Source organism: Nomascus leucogenys, chromosome 9, assembly GCF_006542625.1.
Source record: "Nomascus leucogenys isolate Asia chromosome 9, Asia_NLE_v1, whole genome shotgun sequence".
Taxonomy (NCBI): Eukaryota; Metazoa; Chordata; class Mammalia; order Primates; family Hylobatidae; genus Nomascus; species Nomascus leucogenys.
The window spans coordinates 46,404,880-46,427,300 of record NC_044389.1 but is presented as its reverse complement, the minus strand read 5'-3'; the positions used below and the strand labels follow the sequence as shown (position 1 = coordinate 46,427,300).

Sequence of the window (22,421 nt, the reverse complement as noted above, 5' to 3'; positions counted from 1 at the left end):
CAAACTGTTGACAGCCAAAGACAAAAAGAAAATCTTGAAAGCAGCAAGAGAAAAACAACTCCTTGTATACAAATGATTTGCAATAAGGTTAAGAAGTGATTTCTTATCAGAAACCGTGAAAGCCAGAAGGCAGCAGTGTGCCATATTTAAAGCACTGAAGGATTGGCCAGGTGTGGTGGCTCACGCCTGTAATCCCAGCACTTTGGGAGGCCAAGGTGGGTGGATCATCTGAGGTCAGGAGTTTGAGACCAGCCTGGCCAACATGGTGAAATCTCATCTCTATTAAAAATATAAAAACTAGCCAGGTGTGGTGGCTCATGCCTGTAATCCCAGCTACTCAGGAGGTAGAGGCACAAGAATAGACTGAAAGTAAAAAAATGGAAAAAGATACACCATGCACACCAACCAAAAAAGATCTGGATTGGCCATACTGATATCAGACAATATAGACTTTAAGACAAACATTGTTACTAGAGACAGAGAAAGGACATTTTATATTATAAAAAGAGTCAGTCCATTAAAAAGGGAGGGGGAGGTTGCAGTGAGCAGAGATTGCGCCACTGCACTCCAACCTGAGCCACAGAGTGAGACTCTGTCTCAAAATAAATAAATAAATAAAATAAAGCACTGAAGGAAAAAGATTGCAAGCTAAGAATACCCTATTTAGCAAAATTATCCTTCATAACTGAAGGGGAAATTACGATATTCCCAGATAAGCAAAAATGGAGAGAATTCATTGCCAGCAGACCTGCTTTACGAGAAATAATAAAGAAAGTCGTTCAGGCTAGGTGAAAGGACAGTTAGCCTGGGCAATATAGTGAGATCTCATCTCTACTAAAAATAAAAAATTTATTGGGGTGTAGTGGTGAATGCCTGTGGTCCCAGCTACTCGGGAGGCTGAGGCAGGAGAATTTCTTGAGCCTGGGAGGTTGAAGCTGCAGTGACTATGTTACTGCATTACAGCCTGGGTGACAGAGTGAGACTGTGTCTCAAAAAAACAAAGGCATTTGACAATAACTCAAATCCAAATAAAGGGCACAAAGAGAATTAACTACATAGGTAAATATAGAATGTAGCACATTTTATATAGTACATTATAATTACATTAAAATGTAAATATGTATGTATTTTTGTTTGTAACTCTTTTTCTTCTACCTGACATAAAAGACAATTGCCTAAAGCAATAATTATAAATTTATGTTGATGGGCATACAATGAATAAATAAAAGTACAAAGGAGGGGGAGGGGATAGAGCTATATAGGAGCAAAGTTATTATATACCATAGGAATTAACTTGATGTTAATTTGAACTAGATTGTTGTAAGACGTACAGAGAAACAACTAAGGAAATAATTTTTTAAATGTAATAAAATAAATAAGGAAATTTAAATGGCACAGTAGAAAATATCTAACACAAAAGAAGGAATGAAAGAACAAAGGAACAAAAAATATAACATATAGAAAAAATAGCAACATGGCAGGCATAAATATTACCTTATCAGTAATTACATTAAATGTACATTACATTAAATGTAAATGAATTGAACACTCCAATAAAAAGACAGGATAAAAAATAGATAAAAATGCCCTCAACTATATGCTGTCTACAAAAGACATACTTTAGATTCAAATAAACAAATAGACTGAAAGTAAAAAAATGGAAAAAGATATACCATGCACACCAACCAAAAAAGACCTGGATTGGCCATACTGATATCAGACAATATAAACTTTAAGACAAACATTGTTACTAAAGACAGAGAAAGGACATTTTATATTATAAAAGAGTCAATCCATTAAAAAGATATAACAATTATGGCTGGATGCAGTATCTCACACCAGCACTTTGGGAGGCCAAGGTGAGAGGATTGCTTGAGGCCAGAAATTCAAGACCAGCCTGGGTAATATAGCAAGACCTCATCTCTACAAGAAAAAAAAAAAAAGTAAGAAAGAAAGAAAGAAAAGATAACAACTACAAACATACATGCACCCAACAACAGAGCAAAAACCTGATAGAATTCAACAATAATAGTTGGACATTTCAATACCCCACTTTTAATAATGGATAGAATAACAAGCAGAAGATCAGTAGGGAAATAGAAGGCTTGAACAACACTAGAAACCAACTATACCTAACACACATTTATGAAACCTCTACTCAAAAATAGGAGAATACACATTCTTCTCAAGTGTACATGGAACATTCTCTAGGATAGATCACATATTAACTCATAAAACAAGTCTCAATAAATTTAAGAGGATTAAATTCATAGAAAATCAATTCTCTGAACCAGTTCAATGAAATTGGAAACTGATAGCAGAAGGCAATTTAGAAAACTAAAAATATGTTAAATTAATTACACTCCTAAACAACCAATGGGTCAAAGAAGAAATCACTTTGATATGAATAAAACTGAAAACATAACATACCAAAGGCTATGAGATGCAGCTAAAGTAGTGGTTAGTGGGAAATTTATAGCTGTAAATGCCTATATTTAAAAAAAAGGGCAGGGCAGGGTGGTTCACATCTGTAATCCCAGCACTTTCGGAAGCTGAAGGAAGAGAATCATTTGAGGCTAGGAGTTTGAGACCAGCCTGGGCAACACAGTGAGACCCTATCTCTTCAAATAATTAAAAAATGAATTGGGCATGGTGGCATGTGTCTGTGTCTGTGGTCCCAGATACTCAGAGCCTGAGGTGGGAGCATCACATGAGCCCAGGTGGTCAAGGATGCAGTGGGCTGTGATTGTGTCACTGCATTCCAGTTGGGGTGACAAAGCAAGACCCTGATTTTTAGTTTCTCAGAAAATCAAATAAAATGAGAAAACAAACAAATAAAAGCCAGCAAATGAGAGAACCTAGATGAAATGGACAGATTATTATAAAGACAAACTAGTGAATCTGACTCAAGAAGAAATAGACAATCTTAACAGATCTATAACAAGTGACGTGATTGAATTAAAAATTTAAAAACTTCCTATGAAGAACAGCTCAGAACCAGATGGCTTTATTAGTGAATTCCATGAAATATTTAGAAAATAATTAACACCATTCCTTCAAACTCTCAAAAAATCAGACACTTTCCAACTCATTCTATGAGGACTTGTATTATCCTGATACTAAAACCAGAAAAGGTGATTACCAGATAAGAAAACTGTAGACCAATATAGTTTATGAATATACATGCTATAATCCACACCAAAGTACTCTAGTAGCAAACCAAATCCAAATGTACATGCAACAATTCATACCAAAAACTAACAAACTGAATCTAGCAAAATGTAAAAAAAATTATACACCATGACCAAATTGGCTTTACCTCAGGAATGTGAGAATATGTTGAGTTCAAAATACAAAAATCAAAGCAATACACTAAATTAATAGAATAAAAAAAACAAAAACTACATGATCATCTCAATAGACTCAGGAAAAGCATTTGACAAAATTCAAGATACTTTTATGATAAAAATACTAAACAAGCTAGGCATGGAAGGAAACTTCCTCAACTTGATAAAGGGAATCTACAAGAAACACACAACTAATATAATTAATGGTGAAAGACTGAATGCTTTACCCCTGACATCAGGAACAAGACAAAGTTGTCAGCTCTCACTATTACTATTCAGTCTCATACTAGAGATTCTAGCCAGGGCAATTAGGCATGAAAAAAATAAAAAATAAAAAAAAAATAAAGGGCATCCAGATTGGATAGAGAGAAGTAAAACCACCTCAAGTCAGAAATGACATGATCTTGTATATAGAAAATCTTAAGAAGTCTATATAAAGAATATTAGAGCTAATAAATTAGTTCAAGAAGGTGCAGAATCCAAAATCAATACAGAAAAATCAATTGTATATCTACTATCAATGAACAGTCTGAAAATGAAATTAAGAAAACCAATTTTGGCCAGGCGCAGTGGCTCACGCTTATAATCCCAGCACTTTGGGAGGCCGAGGCGGGCAGATCACGAGGTCAGGAGATCGAGACCACGGTGAAACCCCGTCTCTACTAAAAATACAAAAAATTAGCCGGGCGTGGTGGTGGGCGCCGGTAGTCCCAGCTACTCGGAGAGGCTGAGGCAGGAGAATGGCGTGAACCCGGGAGGCGGAGCTTGCAGTGAGCTGAGATTGCGCCACTACACTCCAGGCTGGGCGACAGAGCGAGACTCCGTCTCAAAAAAAAAAAAAAAGAAAACCAATTTTGCAGTAGTATCAAAAAGAACAAAATTATACATATAAGGAATATTGCTCAGCCTTTAAAAGGAAGAAAATTCTGACACATTCTACAGTATGGATGAACTTTGAGGACATTATGCTAAGTGAAATAAGCCAGTCACAGAAAAGACAAATACTGTATGATTTCACTTATCTGAAGTACCAAGAGTAGTCAAATTCATAGTGACAGAAAGTAAGATGGCTGTTGCCAGGGAATAGGGAAGGAGGAAACGAGGAGCTTAACATAATGAGATCTCGTTTTCTACTAAAAATAAAAAAAAATTAGGCCAGGCATGGTGGCTTACGCCTGTAATCACAGCACTTTGGGAGGCTGAGGCAGGCAGATCACCTGAGGTAAGGAGTTCGAGACTAGCCTGGCCAACATGGTAAAACCTTGTCTCTACTAAAAATACAAAAATTAGCCGGGAGTGGTGGCGTGCTCCTGTAATCCCAGTTACTTGGGAGGCTGAGGCAGAAGAATTTCTTGAACCTGGGAGGCGGAGGTTGCAGCGAGCTGAGACCGTGCCATTGCACTCCAGCCTGGGCAACAATAGTGAAACTCCATCTCAAAAAAAAAAAAAATTAGCTGGGCATGGTGTCACAAGCCTGTAGTCCCTGCTATTTGGGAGGCTGAGGCTGGAGGATTGCTTGAGCCTGGGAGATCAAGGCTGCAGTGAGCTGTGATGGTGCCACTGAACTCCAGCCTGGGTGACAGAATGAGACCCTGTCTAAAAAAAAAAAAAAAAGAATAATTCCAGCTTCCTTTTTTTCATAGAAATTGATAAAGTGATCCTAAAGTTCATATAGAAATGCAAGGGACCTCAAACAGCCCAAAACATTCTTGAATAAGAACAAAGTTGGAAGACAGTTTCTCATTTCAAAACTTACAGAAAAGCTGCAGTAATTAAGACAATTTGTTACAGGCACAAGGATAGACATTTAGAGCAATGAAACAGAATTGATAGTACGGAAGTAAACTCCTACATTTATGGGCAATTGATTTTTGGCAAGGGTGTCAAGGTAGTTTAATGGGGAAAAAATAGTATTTTCAACAAATGGTGCTGTGATAACTGGCTATTTGCATGCAAAAGAATGATGTTTGACCCCCACATCATACAAAAAAATTAACTCAAAATTGATCACAGACCTAAATATAAGAGCTAAAACTATAAAACTCATAGAGAAAAACACAGGCATAGTTCTCTGTGATCTTGAGATAGGCAATGGTTTCTTAGATATGACCTTTGGTGTCGTATCTTAGCTATGACCTTTTGTTGTCATATCTAAGCTCATGTGACAAAAGAAAAAATAAATTGGACTTCATCAAAAGTAACTTTTATGCGTTAAAGGACACTACCAAGAGAGTGAAAAGACAACCCACAAAATAGGAGAAAATTATTGAAAATTATATATCTGATCAGGGACTAATATTTAGAATATATAAAAGTAATCCTGAAAACTGTACAATAAAAGACAAATAACCCAATTTTTTAAATGGGCAAAGGATTTAAATAGACGTTTACCCCAAAAAGATATACAAATAGACAAGAAACATATGAAAAGATGCTCAGCATCATTTGCCTTCCTGGAAATGCAGATTAAAATCACAATGAGATACCACTTCACACTTACAAGAATGGCAGGGATAATGATAAGAAATAATAAATCAACAAAAAAAAACATGTTGTTGAGGATGTGGAAACATTAAAACCCTTATACATTTCTGGTGGGAATGTAGAATACTGCAACTGATATAGAAAACAGTTTTTCAGTGCCTCAAAATGTTAAATATAGAGTTATTATGTAAGCCAGCAATTAGACTCCTAAACATGTACCCAAGACAATTAAAAACATACATTCACACAAAACTGGTACACAAATATTCCTAGCAGCATTATTCATAATAGCCAAAAACTGGCAACAATTCAAATGTTCATCAATGGATACGAATAGATAAACAAAATGTGGCAATCCATATAATGGAATATTATTCAGCCATAAAAAAGAATGAAGTATTGATACATGAATCTTCTAAACATGCTAAGTGAAGGAAGGCAGACACAAAAGGCTACATATTTGTATGAGTCTATTTATTTGAAATTCCCGTCTGGGTGCAGTGGCTCACACCCGTAATCCCAGCACTTTGGGCAGGTGCTCAGAGGTGGGCAGATCACTTGAGGTCAGGAGTTCAAGAACAGCCTGGCCAACATGGCGAAACCCCATCTCTACTAAAAAATACAAAAATTAGCCAGACATGGTGGCGTGTGCCTGTAATCCCAGCTATTTGGGAGGCTGAGGCAGGAGAATCGCTTGAACCCAAGAGGCAGAGGTTGCAGTGAGCCCAGATAGTGCTACTGCACTCCAGCCTGGGTGACAGAGCGAGACTCCATTTGAAAAAAAAAAAGGAAAAAAAAAAAAAGAAATTCCGGAATAGGCCAATCCATAGATCCAAATCCATAGACTGAAAGTAGATTATTAGTGGTTCCCAGGATTCTGAAATTAGATAGTGGTGGTGGTTGCATATCTTTGTGAATATTTTAGAAACCACTGAATTGTATACTTTAAAAGGGTAAATTTTATGGTATGTTGATTGTATCTCAGCAAAAAAAAAACAAAACCCAAACTAATAGTCTACGTCTAGAGAGTAATCATGTATTTATTTGAGAAAAAAATATTTTCCATATTAGGCTCATAGGTTTGTCATTTAATTGGTAGGTTTTTGATTAGGGGAAGAAATATGTAGGGAACAGCCTATGAAAATTGGCCAAGTGGCTGGCAGTTATGACCAGCACTATCTCAAATCATACTACAGAGGAGACTGGCCATTGCAGAGGGGCCCTCAGTAGTGACTGGAATTTTTATTTCAGAGATTTAAAAGGAGGAATTGGTATAAAATGAAGTGTTTTTCATAATGAAGGTCACAACTCATTCATAACAGATCATAAAATCAATTCCAGCTTCTTTCATAATGGAGTTAAATTAAAATTTAAAAATTAGAATGCATTGTGTAGGGTATTATTTCATAATAATTTTGGTTTCAGATACACAAACACATTTACATATACTGTATCACAATATAAAATGTATTATTTTTTTTGAGACTGGGGTCTCACTTTGTCACCCAGGCTGGAGTGCAGTGGTGCAATCTTGGTTCACTGCAGCCCTGACCTCTTGGGCTCAAGTGATCCTCCCACCTCAGCCTTGCAAGTAGCTGGGACTACAGGCATATGCCACCACACCTGGCTAATTTTTCTAGTTTTTGTAGAGACAGGATCTCACCATGTTTGCCTGGCTGGTCTCAAACTCTAGGCCTCAAGCAATCCTCCCACCTCCACCTTTCAAGGCAGAGGGATTACAGACATGTTGGGATGCCTGCTGGCATTACAGACATGAGCCACTGTGCTGGAAAAAATGTACTTCTTACTGTGGATCATAGTAAAAAAATTTTAAGAAACACCAATCTGATAGAAAGAGCCTGACTGTGGGATAGATGTTCCTAAGATGGAAGCAGTGTATATAATCGATTAGCAGTTGATTGTAGCCATGGAAAATCCAATTGCTGTTTCTCCATCCAACTGTTATAATATTTCATGTTTCCATTTGCTTATAGACCCTTCAGTGATAACTCAGCAAAAGATTCTCTTCGAATCTCTGATCCTTCTCCCCGGATATTACAACTCTCAGTAGCCAAAGGCACAGACCCAAACTATCATCCTTCAAAAAAAGTAAGTGTGCCCTTGTGGAAGAAACAGTTCCGATTGACTTGTAACATGCTGCCTACTCTCTTTTTCTAGATGTGTTTTCCTTTCTTCCTGTTTATTTTTCCCTCTTATCAAATGAACTTTTCTGACTCTTTCCTCCATGCCTAATGTATCAGTCAGGATTGAATCAGAGAAGCAGAACCACTATGGATGATGTAGAATACAGGATTTATTATAGAGATTAGCCCTTCAGCAATTGTGGGAACTGGTGGAGAAGCCTGTGGAAGGCTGTTACGGCAGCTGGGACTTGAGTCTGGTTATACATCTAGAAGCAATGAGATATAATGGGGCAAGTCAGCAGTTCCCTGGAATATGTCTATGATAGGGGAAGCCTCTACGGATTCTTTAGGCAAGGAGGGTCTAACCTCTTCAGATAGAGGAAAGGTTGATTCTAATAGCAAGGGAGGCTCAGCAGTATTTTGGGATTTAAAGTCCCCAGCTTCATTGGAATCTGCCCATATATCCCCATTCCAATGTTCAAGGCCCACTCTCGTCCAATCATTGCCCTAACTTTAATATAAAAGACTGTTCAAATTTGGAAATTCAATTTTCACTATAATTCACCCACTCACAAAATTAGATTCTGGGTCTGATTTTCAGAATGTTCAGCCCTGTGCTGTTAGAAGATAAGGCTTTCAAAATTTTAGGGAAGTCATAGAAGCTTTCTGGTTCTGTATGTGGACATTACCATGGGATTTTATTTTTTTATTTTTTAAGACAAGGTCCCACTCTGTCACCCAGGCTGGAATGCAGTCATGTGATCACCGCTCACCACAGCTTTGACCTCCCAGGCTCAAGTGATCCTCCTACCCCAGCCTGAATAGTTGGGACCACAGGTGCATGCCACCACAATCAGCTGATTTTTACATTTTTTTGTAGAGACAAAGTTTCCTTATGTTGTTCAGGCTGGTCTTGAACTCCTGGGCTCAAGCGATCCTCCCACCTTGACCTCCCAAAATGCTGGGATTACAGGTGTGAGCCACTGCACCTGTCCTACAGTTGGATTTTTAAAGGCCTGAACTTACCATTTTCTTTTCTCAAGTTCTTCAGTTCACTTAGAAGCAACCAAGCAATCCTACTGCACTTATTTATTTCACTAAAATGTTTGCTTGCAGCAGCTGCTTCATCACCCAAAGCCTTGCTTTCTGTTTTGCCACTGCACGCGATGGACTACAGTGTACTTTTTTTCACCACTAGCAATAGGATCATTAATGCCTTTAAATCTAATCAGTTTGGAAAACAAACTCCAGATAATCTAAAACCAATACAAAGAACCCAGACTTAAAGTTCTCATCTAGGTGTCTGTTGCTTTATGCCAAACCACCCCAAACTTAGTGGCATAAAACAATGATTTTATTATGTTCAAGGATTTTATGGCTGAGAAATTCTGACTGGGCAAACAGGTATGGCTTTTCTCTGCTCCATGACGTCTGGGGCCTCAGCTGGGAAATCTGTAATGCCTTGGGTGTCTGAAATGGTGGGGAGCTGGAATCATCTGGAGGCTCCTTTACACTTGTCTTAGCCAGCTTGGGCTGCTGTAACCTAAAACCATCGTCTGGGTAAATTAAACAAAAGATATTTATTTCTCACAGTTCCGGAGCCTGGGAAGTCCAAGATTAAGATACTGGCATATTATTTTCTTGGTGAGGGCCCACTCCCTGGCTTGCAGACAACCACGATTTTGCTGTATACTCACATGACCTCTTCTTTGTAGGTTCTCAGAGAGAAAGATCTCTGGTCTCTCTTCCTTTTCTTATAATGACACTAATCCTATTGTGGGGCTCCAGTCTCGTGACTTCATCCAAATCTAATTACTACCCAAAGTGCCCCACCTCTTAATTCAGTCACTCAGGGTTTGGGCTTCAACATGTGCATTTCAGAGGGACACAAAGTCAGTCCACAATAACACCTGTGTGTGGTGCCCAGGCTGGGATAATCTAAAAGCTAGATAGACTCAGTTGGGAATATCTATAGGAGTTCCCTCATATGGTCTCTCCATGTGGCTTAGACCTTTCTTGTCAGGAGAGCTGTTCTGAGAAGGAATATACGAATATGGAGTGTCTGAAGGGTGACTATTTTGAGAGAACAGGTGGAAGCTGCATGGTTTTTATGGCTTGGCCTTAGAAGTCACATAACGTTACAGCAGTCATACTCTGTTTATTGTTGTAGTTACAATTCTGGCCAGATTCAAGGGGGCAGGGACACAAACCCCACCTCTCAATTGAGAGAAGTGTCAAAGAATTTACAGGCACTTAAAAAAAACTGCCACACCCAATGATGTAAGCTTTTTAGGTATCCTTGAGCATGGATTTTATATGCAAAAAAGACTGTTTAGAGGTATGCTATAAATAATCAATAGTCTCATTTTTAAAATTTTCAAATTTAAAACTTGATTTTTCTTAGGCTTTTAAGTTTGGCTTGCAAGTTTTATTATTTTATTTGTAATTCCAGCAGTTTTAACAAATAATTTTAAGAGCCCTAAATAATTTTTTTTACAAAGCTGCCCCTAAAATATTTATTTTATAAATTTACCTTTTACACTTTATTTTCATTCAACTTACTCATTTTACAGTGTATAAAACAATTGCACTCTATCCGTTCTTCCTTGGTCCATTGATTGATTGATTGACTTCTTCATTCAACTTTTTTCTTTTTTTGTGATTTTTTTCCGTAAGTTATTGGGGTACAGGTGGTATTTGGTTACGTGAGTAAGTTCTTTAGTGGTGATTTGTGAGATTTTGGTGTACCCATCACCCAAGCAGTCTACACAGCACCATATTTGTAATCTTTTATCCCTCAGCCCCCTCCCACTCCTCCCCCCCAAGTCCCCAAAGTCCATTGTATCATTCTTATGCCTTTGCGTCCTCATAGCTTAGCTCCCACATATCAGTGGGAACATACAATGTTTGGTTTTTCATTCTTGAGTTACTTTACTTAGAATAATCGTCTCCAGTTTCATCCAGGTCACTGCAAATGCTGTTAATTCATTCCTTTTTATGGCTGAGTAGTATTCCATCCTATACATATACCACAGTTTCTTTATCCACTTGTTGATTGGTGGGCATTTGGGTTGGTTCCATGATTTTGCAATTCTGAATTGTGCTGCTATAAACATGCATGTGCAAGTATCTTTTTCAAATAAGGACTTCTTTTCCTCTGGGTAGACAGCCAGCAGTGGGATTGTTGGATCAAATGGTAGTTCTACTTTTAGTTCTTTAAGGAATCTCCACACTGTTTTCCACAGTGGCTGTACTAGTTTACATTCCCACCAGCAGTGTAGAAGTGTTCCCTGATCACCGCATCCACACAAACATCTACTGTTTTTAGATTTTTTGATTACGGCCATTCTTGCAGGAGTAAGCTGATATCACATTGTAGTTTTGATTTGCATTTCCTTGACCATTAGTGATGTTCAGCATTTTTTCATATGTTTGTTGGCCATTTGTATATCTTCTTTTGAGAATTGTCTGTTCATGTCCTTAGCCCACCTTTTAATGGAATTGTTTGTTTTTTTCTTACTGATTTGAGTTCGTTGTAGATTCTGGATATTAGTCCTTTGTCGGATTTATAGATTGTGAAGATTTTCTCCCACTCTGTGGGTTGTCTGTTTACTCTGCTGACTGTTCTTTTGCGGTGCAAAAGCTCTTTAGTTTAATTAAGTCCCAGCTATTTATCTTTGTTTTTATTGCATTTGCTTTGGAGTTCTTGGTCATGAAATCGCTACCTAAGCCAATGTCTAGAAGGGTTTTTCCAGTGTCATCTTCTAGAATTTTTTTTTTTTTTTTGATATGGAGTTTCACTCTTGTTACCCAGGCTGGAGTGCAATGGCGTGATCTCGGCTCACGGCAACCTCTGCCTTCCAGGTTCAAGCGATTCTCCTGCCTCAGCCTCCCAAGTAGCTAGGATTACAAGCATGCACCACCATGCCAGGCTAATTTTGTATTTTTAGTAGAGATGGGGTTTCTCCGTATGGGTTAGGCTGGTCTCAAACTCCCAACCTCAGGTGATCCGCCCACCTCAGCATCCCAAAGTGCTGGGATTACAGGCGTGAGCCACCATGTCTGGCTATCTTCTAGAATTTTTACAGTTTCAGGTCTTAGGTTTAAATCCTTAATCCACCTTGAGTTTATTTTTGTATAAGGTGAGAGATGAGGACCCAGTTTCATTCTCCTACTTGTGGCTAGCCAGTTATCCCAGCACCATTTGTTGAATAGGGTGTCCTTTCTCCACTTTATGCTTTTGTTTGCTTTGTTGAAGATCAGTTGGCTGCAAGTATTTGGGCTTATTTCTGGGTTCTCTATTCTTTTCCATTGGTCTATGTGCCTATTTTTTTTTTCTTTTTTTGAAATGGAGTCTTGCTCTGTCACCCAGGCTGGAGTGCAGTGGCACAATCTCAGCTCACGGCAATCTCCGCCTCCCAGGTTCAAGTGATTCTCCTGCTTCAGCCTCCTGAGTAGTTGGGGTTACAGGCACCCACCACCACACCTGGCTAATTTTTGTATTTTTAGTCGAGGCAGAGTTTCACCATGTTGGCCAGGCTGGTCTCGAACTCCTGACCTTAAGTGATCTGCCCGCCTTGGCCTCCCAAAGTGCCGGGATTACAGGTGTGAGCCACTGCACCCGGCCTATGTGCCTATTTTTATACCAGCACCATACTGTTTTGGTGACTATGGCCTTATAGTATAGTTCGAAATCAGGTAGTGTGAGGCCTCCAGATTTGTTCCTTTTGCTTAGTCTTGCTTTGGCTATTCAGGCTCTTTTTTGGTTCCATATGAATTTTAGAATTGTTTTTTCTAATTTTGTGAAGAATTATGGTGGTATTTTGATGGGGATTGCATTGAATTTGTAGATTGCTTTTGGCGGTATGGTCGTTTTCACAATATTGATTCTACCCATCCATGAGCATGGGATGTGTTTGTTGGTGTCATCTATGATTTCTTTCAGCAGTGTTTTGTAGTTTTCTTTGTAGAGGTCTTTTGACTCCTTGGTTAGGTATATTCCTAAGGTTTTTTGCTGTTGTTGTTGTTTCGGGTTTTTTTTGTTGTTGTTGTTTTTGTTTTTGTGTGTGTGGCAAGGGGGTTTGTTTTTTGTTTTTTTGCAGCTATTGTAAAAGTGGTGGAGTTCTTGATTTGTTTCTCTGCTTGGTCACTGTTGGTGCATAGAAGAGCTACTGATTTGTATACATTAATCTTGTATCCAGAAACTTTGCCAAATTCTTTTAGTAGTTCTAGGAGCTTTTTGGAGTCTTTAGGGTTTTCAAGGTAAACGATCATATCATGCAAACAGTAACAGTTTGACTTCCTCTTTACTGATTTGGATACCCTTTATTTCTTTCTCTTGTCTGATTGCTTTGGCTAGGACTTCCAGTACTATGTTGAAGAGGAGTGGTGAGAGTGGGCATCCTTGTCTTGTTTCAGTTCTCAGAGAGCTTTCAACTTTTCCCCATTCAGTGTTATGTTGGCTGTGGGTTTGTCATAGAGGGCTCTTATTACATTAAGTGATGTCCCTTGTATGCCGATTTTGCTGAGAGTTTGCTGGATTTTGGAGAGTTTTGGAGAGTTTGTCAAATGCTTTTTCTGCATCTATTGAGATGATCATGTGATTTTTGTTTTTAATTCTGTTTATGTGGTGTATCACATTTATTGACTTGCATGTGTTAAACCATTCCTGCATCCCTGGTGTGAAACCTAGGTATTAAGTTCAAAGTTATGCATGGCTAAAAGGTTCATTCAATGTGCAAGATAAGCAAATGGATTGTAAGGTAATGAAGTATAAAAAGTTCATTCACATAGTTTCAAATGGTACTTTTTGCAGCTACCATTTAAGAAACTAGCATTTTTCAAGTTGTAGTATCAAGGAAGAATATCCACAGTTATCTGAAAAGGCTCTTGGGCTCAATCCATCCTCCTGCCTCAGCCTCCCAAACTGCTGATGTCACAGGCATGATCCACCACACCCAGCCTTATGGTTCTTTCTAAGTTGAAAATTACATTAAGGAAAGGAACTGTATCTTATTATCCCTATAGTATGTGTCTTAATACTATAATTGACTAAGAAATATTTGCTTAATAAATTGAATAAGTACATGATTATTTTAAGTCTTTTTAGATCATAAGCCTTAATTGAAAGCAATGGTTGTCATATATTTCTTTCATTTTCCCAGAGGCTGAGAGGAGAGAAAGCTTTATTCATGCTTTAAAATGCTTAAAACGTTTAATTAGTACTTTGTTGTGTCGTACAAAGAGGTAGGATCTTCAGTTTGAATGTTACCTCTACCTCTTACTATGTAAACTTAAATCAATTAATGAATCTCACAATATATTGGTTTCTGTCTTAGAAAATTAGAAATAAAAATGATACCCGAGGTGATGAATAAATGATTCAATATGTTATGGTTTGATTTGTGTCCCCATCCAAATCTCATGTAGAATTATAATCCCCAGTGTTGGAGGAGGGGTCTGGTGGGAGGTAATTGGATCATGAGAGTGGATTTCTCCCTTGCTGTTCTCGTGATAGTGAGTGAGTTCTCAGGACATTTGGTTGTTAAAAGTGTGTAGCGCCTTCACCTTTGCTCTGTCTCCTGTTCCCACCATGTAAGATGTGCTTCCCCTTTGCCCTTCCACCATGATTGTAAATTTCCCGAGGCCTCCCCAGCCATGCCACCTGTACACCCTGCAGAACCATGAGCCAACAAGACCTCACTTTACTAATTACCCCGTCTCAGGTAGGTCTTTATAGCAATGCAAGGATAGACTAATACACAAAACATGTGAAACACTGTCGGTGTTAGTGTCATCATCATCATAATCATGAATTAAATAGCACAAAAAGGAATTTGATTAATACACAAAACATGTAAAATTTGACTAATACACAAGACTAATAATAAACAAAACATGTGAAACACTGTCAGTGTTAGTATCATCATAATAATAATCATCATCATTTAACCCACAGTTAAAGCCCCATTTTATTTCCAGTTATTGATTATATTTTCCTTCAAAGTTTTGTGGTAAGCTTTGATTTTGAATACAAGTAATTTAAATAGAAGACCATGTAATTTGGACAAATTTCCACAATTCAGATAGTGAAGAATAACTTGGGAGTCTAGTGGGGAGATGTATGGTTCTGCTTTTCTTCTTATTGGCTTTGGCTTCTTTTTCTTATCTATTCCAATTAGAAGAGAGACACTTAAATTCACTTTAAGCATGGTGATTTGTGATAATATGAGCCCCAATTCCCAAAAGGCAAAAATAATTACGAACAAAGCTAAGTCACCCTTTATAGCAGGGATTCCCCAACCCCCAGGCTGTGGACCAATACCGGTCTGTGGCCTGTTAGGAATCAGGCAGCACAGCAGGAGGTGAGCAGGATGGTGAGTGAGCGTTAGATTCTCATAGGAGCGTGAACCCTATTGTTAACTGTGCATGCAAAGGATCTAGGTTGTGCTCTCCTTATGATAATTTAATGCCTGGTTATCCAAGTTGGAACAGTTTCATCCCCAAACCATCCTTTTCCCAACACTGTCCATGGAAAAATTGTCTTCCATGAAACTGGTCCCTGGTGTCCAAAAGGTTGGGGACCACTGCTTTATAGCATTCTCTTTTGGTGGGGCTGAGCCTGGCCTCTTGGCTGAGTTTATCATTACCATTTATCTCTGAATCAGTTATTTGCTATTGCCTCAATGTCTTTAGTTTAACAGTTAAGTTCTTGAAAAGCTACGTTGGAATCCATGCAATCTAGTTTGAGAAAGATAGAAATTGATCCTTTCAGCTGTGATTATATAGGTCACTGCAAGATTCCCACCCTTTCTGCTGGAGTGTTGAGAAGTCTGGCCCAGAGGTCAAATCATACTTTGTAATCTTGAACTAGATAGTGTTTATTATTTGATGCTTACAAGTACTGTTTTATTTTTCTCCCCTAGATGCAAACCAAGATTTCCCTTTCTACCCTGAGCGCGATTGCAACTCCAAGAATTGTAGAGCTTGCCCACCCAAGGATCAAGTTAGAGGGTGTGTGCTATGAAAGACAAAGAAGTGAACTGCCCATCCGTCCTGTAAGCCATAACTACCTTGGTATCCTTCAGCTCACTTTTTGGCTGCTCCTAGGGTGCTATTTTGCCTCTACAGGGCATAGTCCAAAGTCACTAGAAAAGAGAATCTGGGAAGAGTGGTCTGTGGCAGGAAGAGAGACTAGCTACATGATAGGGAGAGAGGGAAAAGAGTAGAGCACCAAAAGCATGGGCTTTGGAGTTCAGTTTTGGAGCTGGATTCAAATCGCAGCCTCGTCACTACAAGCTCTGTGATGTTGGCACAACCTTCCTGAGCCTTATTCATTCAACAAATATTTGGATGCCTACTGTGAGCCAGGCAGTGATCCCAGTGAACAATTTGGAGCTCTATGCTAATCAGGGGAGACAAACAATAAATTGGTTAATAGGTAATGTCAGATCATGCTAAATGCTATGAAGAAAATAACAATGAAAACAAATGACTATGGGGCGGGGTGGTAAGATACTTTGCCTATGGTAGTCAGTGAAGGCCTCTCTAAGCAAGGAACATTTGGACTGAAACCTGACTGATAAGAAGGAGTCAACCAAGTGAAGATCTAGAAGAATATTCCAGTAAAGGGAAGAGTACATGCCAAAGTACTAAAGTTGGGATGCACTTGAAGTTGGGTGGAGCAAGGTGAGCTAGGGAATTCTGGAGATAGCCATCCTCACTGAGTGGTCTGCTGTGTTGAGCAATAACAGGTAAGTCATGGCACTCAGCACAGAGCCTGGAACCTTCGATGGCTTCCCTCCCTCTTCATCCTTGACATTCCCCACCATCAGCTGCAGTGACAACTTGGTGCCCTATTCCAGTTGGGTTTTCAAAAAATATCTAATGATCATGTTGCCAAAAGAGGTGGGACCAGTTTCACCCTGTTTCAAGGAAACTGAGGATTTAATATGGAATTCTATTAGGAAAGAAAACCATTCTGGAAATCAGAAACCCTTGAATGAGTGTCTTAAGTTTACTAAAGTGACTTGTGACTGTCAGTCAAATGACTTTATTCTCAGTTTTTTTTGGTATGTAAAAAGGGAAGTAATGTAGATCTTTCCTTAATTGCTAGGATTGTTTGGGTTTATTTTATTTTTTAAGGTCTTTAGAAAAAAGGAATACCACTGCAGAAAATCATAGTCTTAGAACCCAAAACAAATCTGCACCAGTGCAATGCAGAACACTTTCAAGACTACTGAGAGTGGTGTTAGCTGTCCACCCTAATTCTTTTGTTTGTTTTTTGTGGTGGTGTTGTTTTTTTTTTAGACAGCATCTTGCTCCGTCACCCAGGCTGGAGTGCAGCAGCACGATCATGGCTCACTGCAGCATCAACCTTCTGGGCTCAAGTGATCCTCCCACCTCAGCCACCTGAGCAGCTAAGACTACAGTCATGTGCCCCCAAGTTTTAAAAATTTTTTTGTAGAGACAGGGGTCTCACTATATTGCCCAGGCTGGTCTGGAACCCCTGAGCTCAAGTGATCCTTGTGCTTCAACCTCCCAAAGTGTTAGGATTATAGGTGTGAGCCATCATGGCTAGCCCCACTCTAATTCTTTTGAGTGAGCATTTAAAAGAGAATAGTAGATGTCATCCTAGATATTTTACCAATAAAGCAACATAACAGTAAGGCAATCTGGTAGATGTGGTTTTTAAGGTAGGACCAAAAGGAGTCAGTCAATATATGTTTATTCAGCACCAACTATGTGCCAGAGCCAATTTTAGCTTTTAGCAAACAAGTAATTCCCCTTGAGCAGCTTATATTCTAGTGGGGAGAAATACAGACAATAAACAAAGTGATAAATGAGCTGATGTGGGTGTTGACATGTGCTATGAAGAAGATTAAGTAAGTCCTGCAGAAGAGGGTAATTAGGCTGACTTGTCTTGGCTGGTCAGGGAAGACCTCCTTGAAGAATGTGATATATGAGTCTAGAGACTTGAGTGAGGGGGAGGAAGCCAAGCCAAGGCTGAGGGAAGTTTTTTTTCCAAGGAGAAGTAGCAAGTGCAAAGGTCCTGAGAGGGAAGGAGCTGGTCCAGGGGCTTTGTGTGGCTGGAATCACAGGGATCAAGGGGAGGAGGGGAGGAAGATGAGGTCAGAGGGGTGGGGCAGCAGGCAGATCATGTAGGGCCTTGTAGGCCACAGAAGGAGCCTAAGTGATAGGGTTTGGCTCTGTGTCCCCACTCAAATCTCACCTTGAATTGTAATAATCCCACATGTCAAGGGAAGGACCAGGTGGAGATAATTGAATCATGGGGGTGGTTCCCCCATGCTGTTCTCCTGATAGTGAGTGAGTTCTCATGAGATCTGATGGTTTTATAAGGGGCTTCCCTCTTCACTGGGCTCTCAACGCTCTCTTGCCCACCACCATGTAAGATGTGCCTTTGCTCCTCCTTTGCCTTCTGCCATGATGGTGAGGCCTCCCCAGCCACTCCCCAATGGAACTGTGATTCCATTAAACCTCTTTTTCTTAATAAATTATCCCATCTCAGATATTTCTTCATAGCAGTATGAAAATAGAATACACTAAGTGTGTATATATATATATATATAAAATTATTATTATTATTTTGAAACAGGATCTCACTCTCTCACCCAGGCTGGAGAGCAGTGGTGCTATCACAGCTTATTGCAGCCTCAACCTCCCTGGGCTCAAGTGATCCTCCCACTTCAGCCTCCTGAGTAGCTGTGACCACAGACGTGCACCACCATGCCCAGCTAATTTTTTTTGCTCAAAATTATTATTTTTTATTTAAAAAAAATTTTTTTTCACTTTAAGTTCCAGGATACATGTGCGGAATGTGCAGATTTGTTACGTAGGTATACATGTGCCATGGTGGTTTGCTGCACCTATCAACCTGTCACCTAGGTTTTAAACCCCACCTGCATTAGCTATTTGTCCTAATGCTCTCCCTCCCCTTACACACCCCCTGCCCCTGACAGGCCCTGGTGTGTGTTGTTCCCCTCTCTGTGTCCATGCATTCTCATTGTTCAACTCCTACTTATGGGTGAGAACATGCAGTGTTTGGTTTTCTGTTCCTGTGTTAGTTTGCTGAGGATGATGGCTTCCAGCTCCATCCATATCCTTGCAAAAGATATGATCTCATTCTTTTTTACAGCTGCATAGTATTCCATGGTGTGTATATACCACATTTTCTTTATCCAGTCTATCATTGATGAGCATTTGGATTGGTTCCAGATATTTGCTATTGTGAATAGTGCCGCAGACACTTCTCAAAAGAAGACATTTATGTGGCCAACAAACATATGAAAATAAAACTCAGCATCACTGATCATTAGAGAGATGCAAATCAAAACTACAATGAGATACCGTCTCACACCATTCAGAATGGTGATTATTAAAAAGTCAGGAAACAACAGATGCTGGCAAGGCTGTGGAGAAATAGGAATGCTTTTACACTGTTGGTGGGAATGTAAACCAGCTAATTTGTTTTTCTTTTTTTTTTTTTGGTAGAGATGCAGTTTTGCCATTTTGTCCAGGCCAGTCTTAAACTCCTGGGCTCAAATGATCTGCTCACCTCAGCCTCCCAAAGTGCTGGGATTGATTACAGGCACAAGCCACTGTGCTTGGCTGAGCCTAAGTATTATTTTTAGCAAAATGGGAAACAATAGGTTGGGTTTATTTATTTATTTATTTGAGACAGAGTCTCACTCTGTTGCCAGGCTGGAGTACCGTGGTATGATCTTGGCTCACTGCAACCTCTGACTCCCTGGTTCAGGTGATTCTTCTCCCTCAGCCTCCCAAGTAGCTGGGATTACAGGCACACGCCACCACACTCAGCTAATTTTTGTGTTTGTAGTACAGACAGGGTTTCACCATGTTGGTCAGGCTGGTCTCAGACTCCTGACTTCATGATCCGCCCACCTCGGCCTCCCAAAGTGCTAGGATTGCAGGTATCAGCCAACGCACCCAGCCCAGGATGGGTTTAAAGCCTGGTAGCGATATGATCTGATTTGGGCTTTAGAAAGTACTTAGCTCATGACGTTATTGTGATGATTAAGTGGGAATGATTTAGGTAAAGCTTAGAACACTGTCTGGCTCACAGAACACACTCATTACATGTTCACTCTCTCCCTCAGTAACTGTCATGGAAGGCCGCATTGTACAGGAGCAAGGATGGAAGCAGAGAGACCAGTTATGCGTCTGTTGCAGTAATCCAGAAGAGAAATGATTGTGACTTAAGTAGGGATACAGCTGTAGACATAGAGAAATGTAAAATTTGGGATATATTTTTGTGTCTCTTTGTTTCCACTATAGGTAACTCCTGCTGCCATGATAGCTAAACCTAGCCCCCGAACAATAGCTCTAGCGAAGTCCAAGTCTGTTCATCAAGATTATCTACCTGACCGTGATGCCCACTGGCCAGTATCTTACACTGCTACTCATTCCAAAGCATCGCCCAGGATTCAGGAACTAGCTAATCCAAATAAGAGGTGTGTCAATTTCAGGCTAAAGTGGGACAGGAAAGGCTGGGATTCTGGGGAGATGGAGAAAGTTGACCTAATAAGGCAAATGAAAAGAGTTGTAGAAATACGAAAAAAATTTCAAAAACATCTTACTTAATGAATTACATTTATTATGATACATCTATGGTCTTCTTACCCTAAACATAAGGCTACAGTTAAAAGGTTAGTGGACTAGGTATTGCAACTTAGATCTAGAATGGGGCAGGTGGATCACACCTGTAATTCTAGTGCTTTGGGAGACCAGGGTGGGAGGATAGCTTGAGGCTAGGAGTTGGAGACCACCCTGGGGAACATAGTGAGACGCTGTCTCTACAAAAAATTCTTAAAAAAAATTGGCCATGCATGGTGGCTCATACCTGTAATCCCAACACTTTGGGAGGCAGAGGTGGGAAGATCTCTTGAGCCCAGGAGTTTGACACCAGCCTAGGCAACGAAGTGAGACCCCATCTCTTCAAAAAAATACAAAAAATTAGCCAGGTGTGGTGGCATGTGCCTGTAGTTCTAGCAGCTTGGGAGGCTGAGGCAGGAAGTCATTGCTTGAGCCCAGGAGTGCAGTTACAGTGAGCTGTGATCTATAACACTGCACTCCAGCCCAGGCAACAGAGTAAGACCCTGGCTCTAAGAAAGAGAAAGGAAAAAAGAAAAAGAAACTTAAGATCTAGGAGACAGTCTGATAAGTATGTGTATGGAATTATTTATCTAACATGTATTATTAAGTGAAACAAGTTCTAGAGCACAGCATGTAATATGTTGCAATTTATGTATGAAAAAAGACACGGGCCATATATTTGTTTGCATATGCCTATAGTATCTCAGAAGGGTATACAAGAAGCTAGTAACAGTGTTTGCCTTTGGGGCCTAGGGAACTGGGATAGGAGGAAGACTTATTTTTCAGTAAATAGGCTTTTGTATTTTTCCAGTGTTTTGCATCATGTAAGTGTATGGCCTAATTCAAATAGATAAGAATACATAATTAACAAAGAGAAACATTGCCTCTCATTTCTGTTTATTTTTTGGAGGACCTCTTAACTTGCCTGAGCCTCAATTAATTTTGTTACCTTGACGGATAACATCTGATCCCTCTTTTAAAGCATCAGTAGCAAAACCTAGGAGAGGCAGAAAAAGTTGTGGAGGTCTTGAGCTCAGGGAAAAGGAAATATGCTAGTCTTATATAATGACATGCTTAAAATGCTACAATGTGTTTATCCTTTAAAAAAATAAATAAATTTGCCATCAGATGAAATGAAGCTCATTCTCTGTTCATTAAAGAGAAGAGGCTGGATGCATTGGCTCACACCTGTAATCCCAGCAGTTTGGGAGGCCAAAGCAGGCAGATCACTTGAGCCCAGGAGTTTGAGACCAGACTGGGCAACATGGTGAAACCCCATCTCTACTAAAAATACAAAAACATTAGCTGGGCATAGTGGTGCACGTCTGTAGTCCCAGCTATTCGAGAGGCCGAGGTAGGGGAATCACTTGAGCCTGGGAGGAGGAGGTTGAAGTGAGCAGAGATCGCACCACTGCACTCCAGCCTGGGTGACAGAGTGAAACCCTGTCTCAAAAAAATAATACAATAAAATAAAAAATAAAGAAAAGAGAAGAATATGATCAAGTGCATTATCAAGGTTTTATCCTGGTGACAAAATTATTATTTGGTGGTAAGGTGCTAAGAGTGGCCAACTTCAAAAATTTTATTTTCTTAAGTCTACCAGAGAATACTCTGGCTTGTTTTAACATTGTCAAATTATGTTATGGTAAGTGATATATAGGGGATACAAACTCAGGTCTGTCTGATTCCAAAACTCAAGTTCAAGACTAAGCAACTTCCTCAATTTACTTTCTGGGGAAAGAGAAAATGTTTTGGAATCTGAGAGACATGCAAATCTGGATTTGTCCGTAAATTCATTCAACTTCATTTAACT

At 39.5% G+C, this 22,421-nt stretch overlaps 1 protein-coding gene across 1 annotated transcript in view; it reads left to right on the top strand.

The window, feature by feature from the left end:
• THEGL (theg spermatid protein like) overlaps positions 1-22,421 on the top strand; it is a 70,548-nt gene that overhangs the window by 46,908 nt on the left and 1,219 nt on the right. The window contains exons 6-8 of the mRNA XM_003268438.3: positions 7,826-7,940; positions 15,901-16,032; positions 20,291-20,466. Coding sequence (XP_003268486.1) covers positions 7,826-7,940; positions 15,901-16,032; positions 20,291-20,466 — 423 coding nt within the window. The remainder of the gene's footprint in view (positions 1-7,825; positions 7,941-15,900; positions 16,033-20,290; positions 20,467-22,421) is intronic.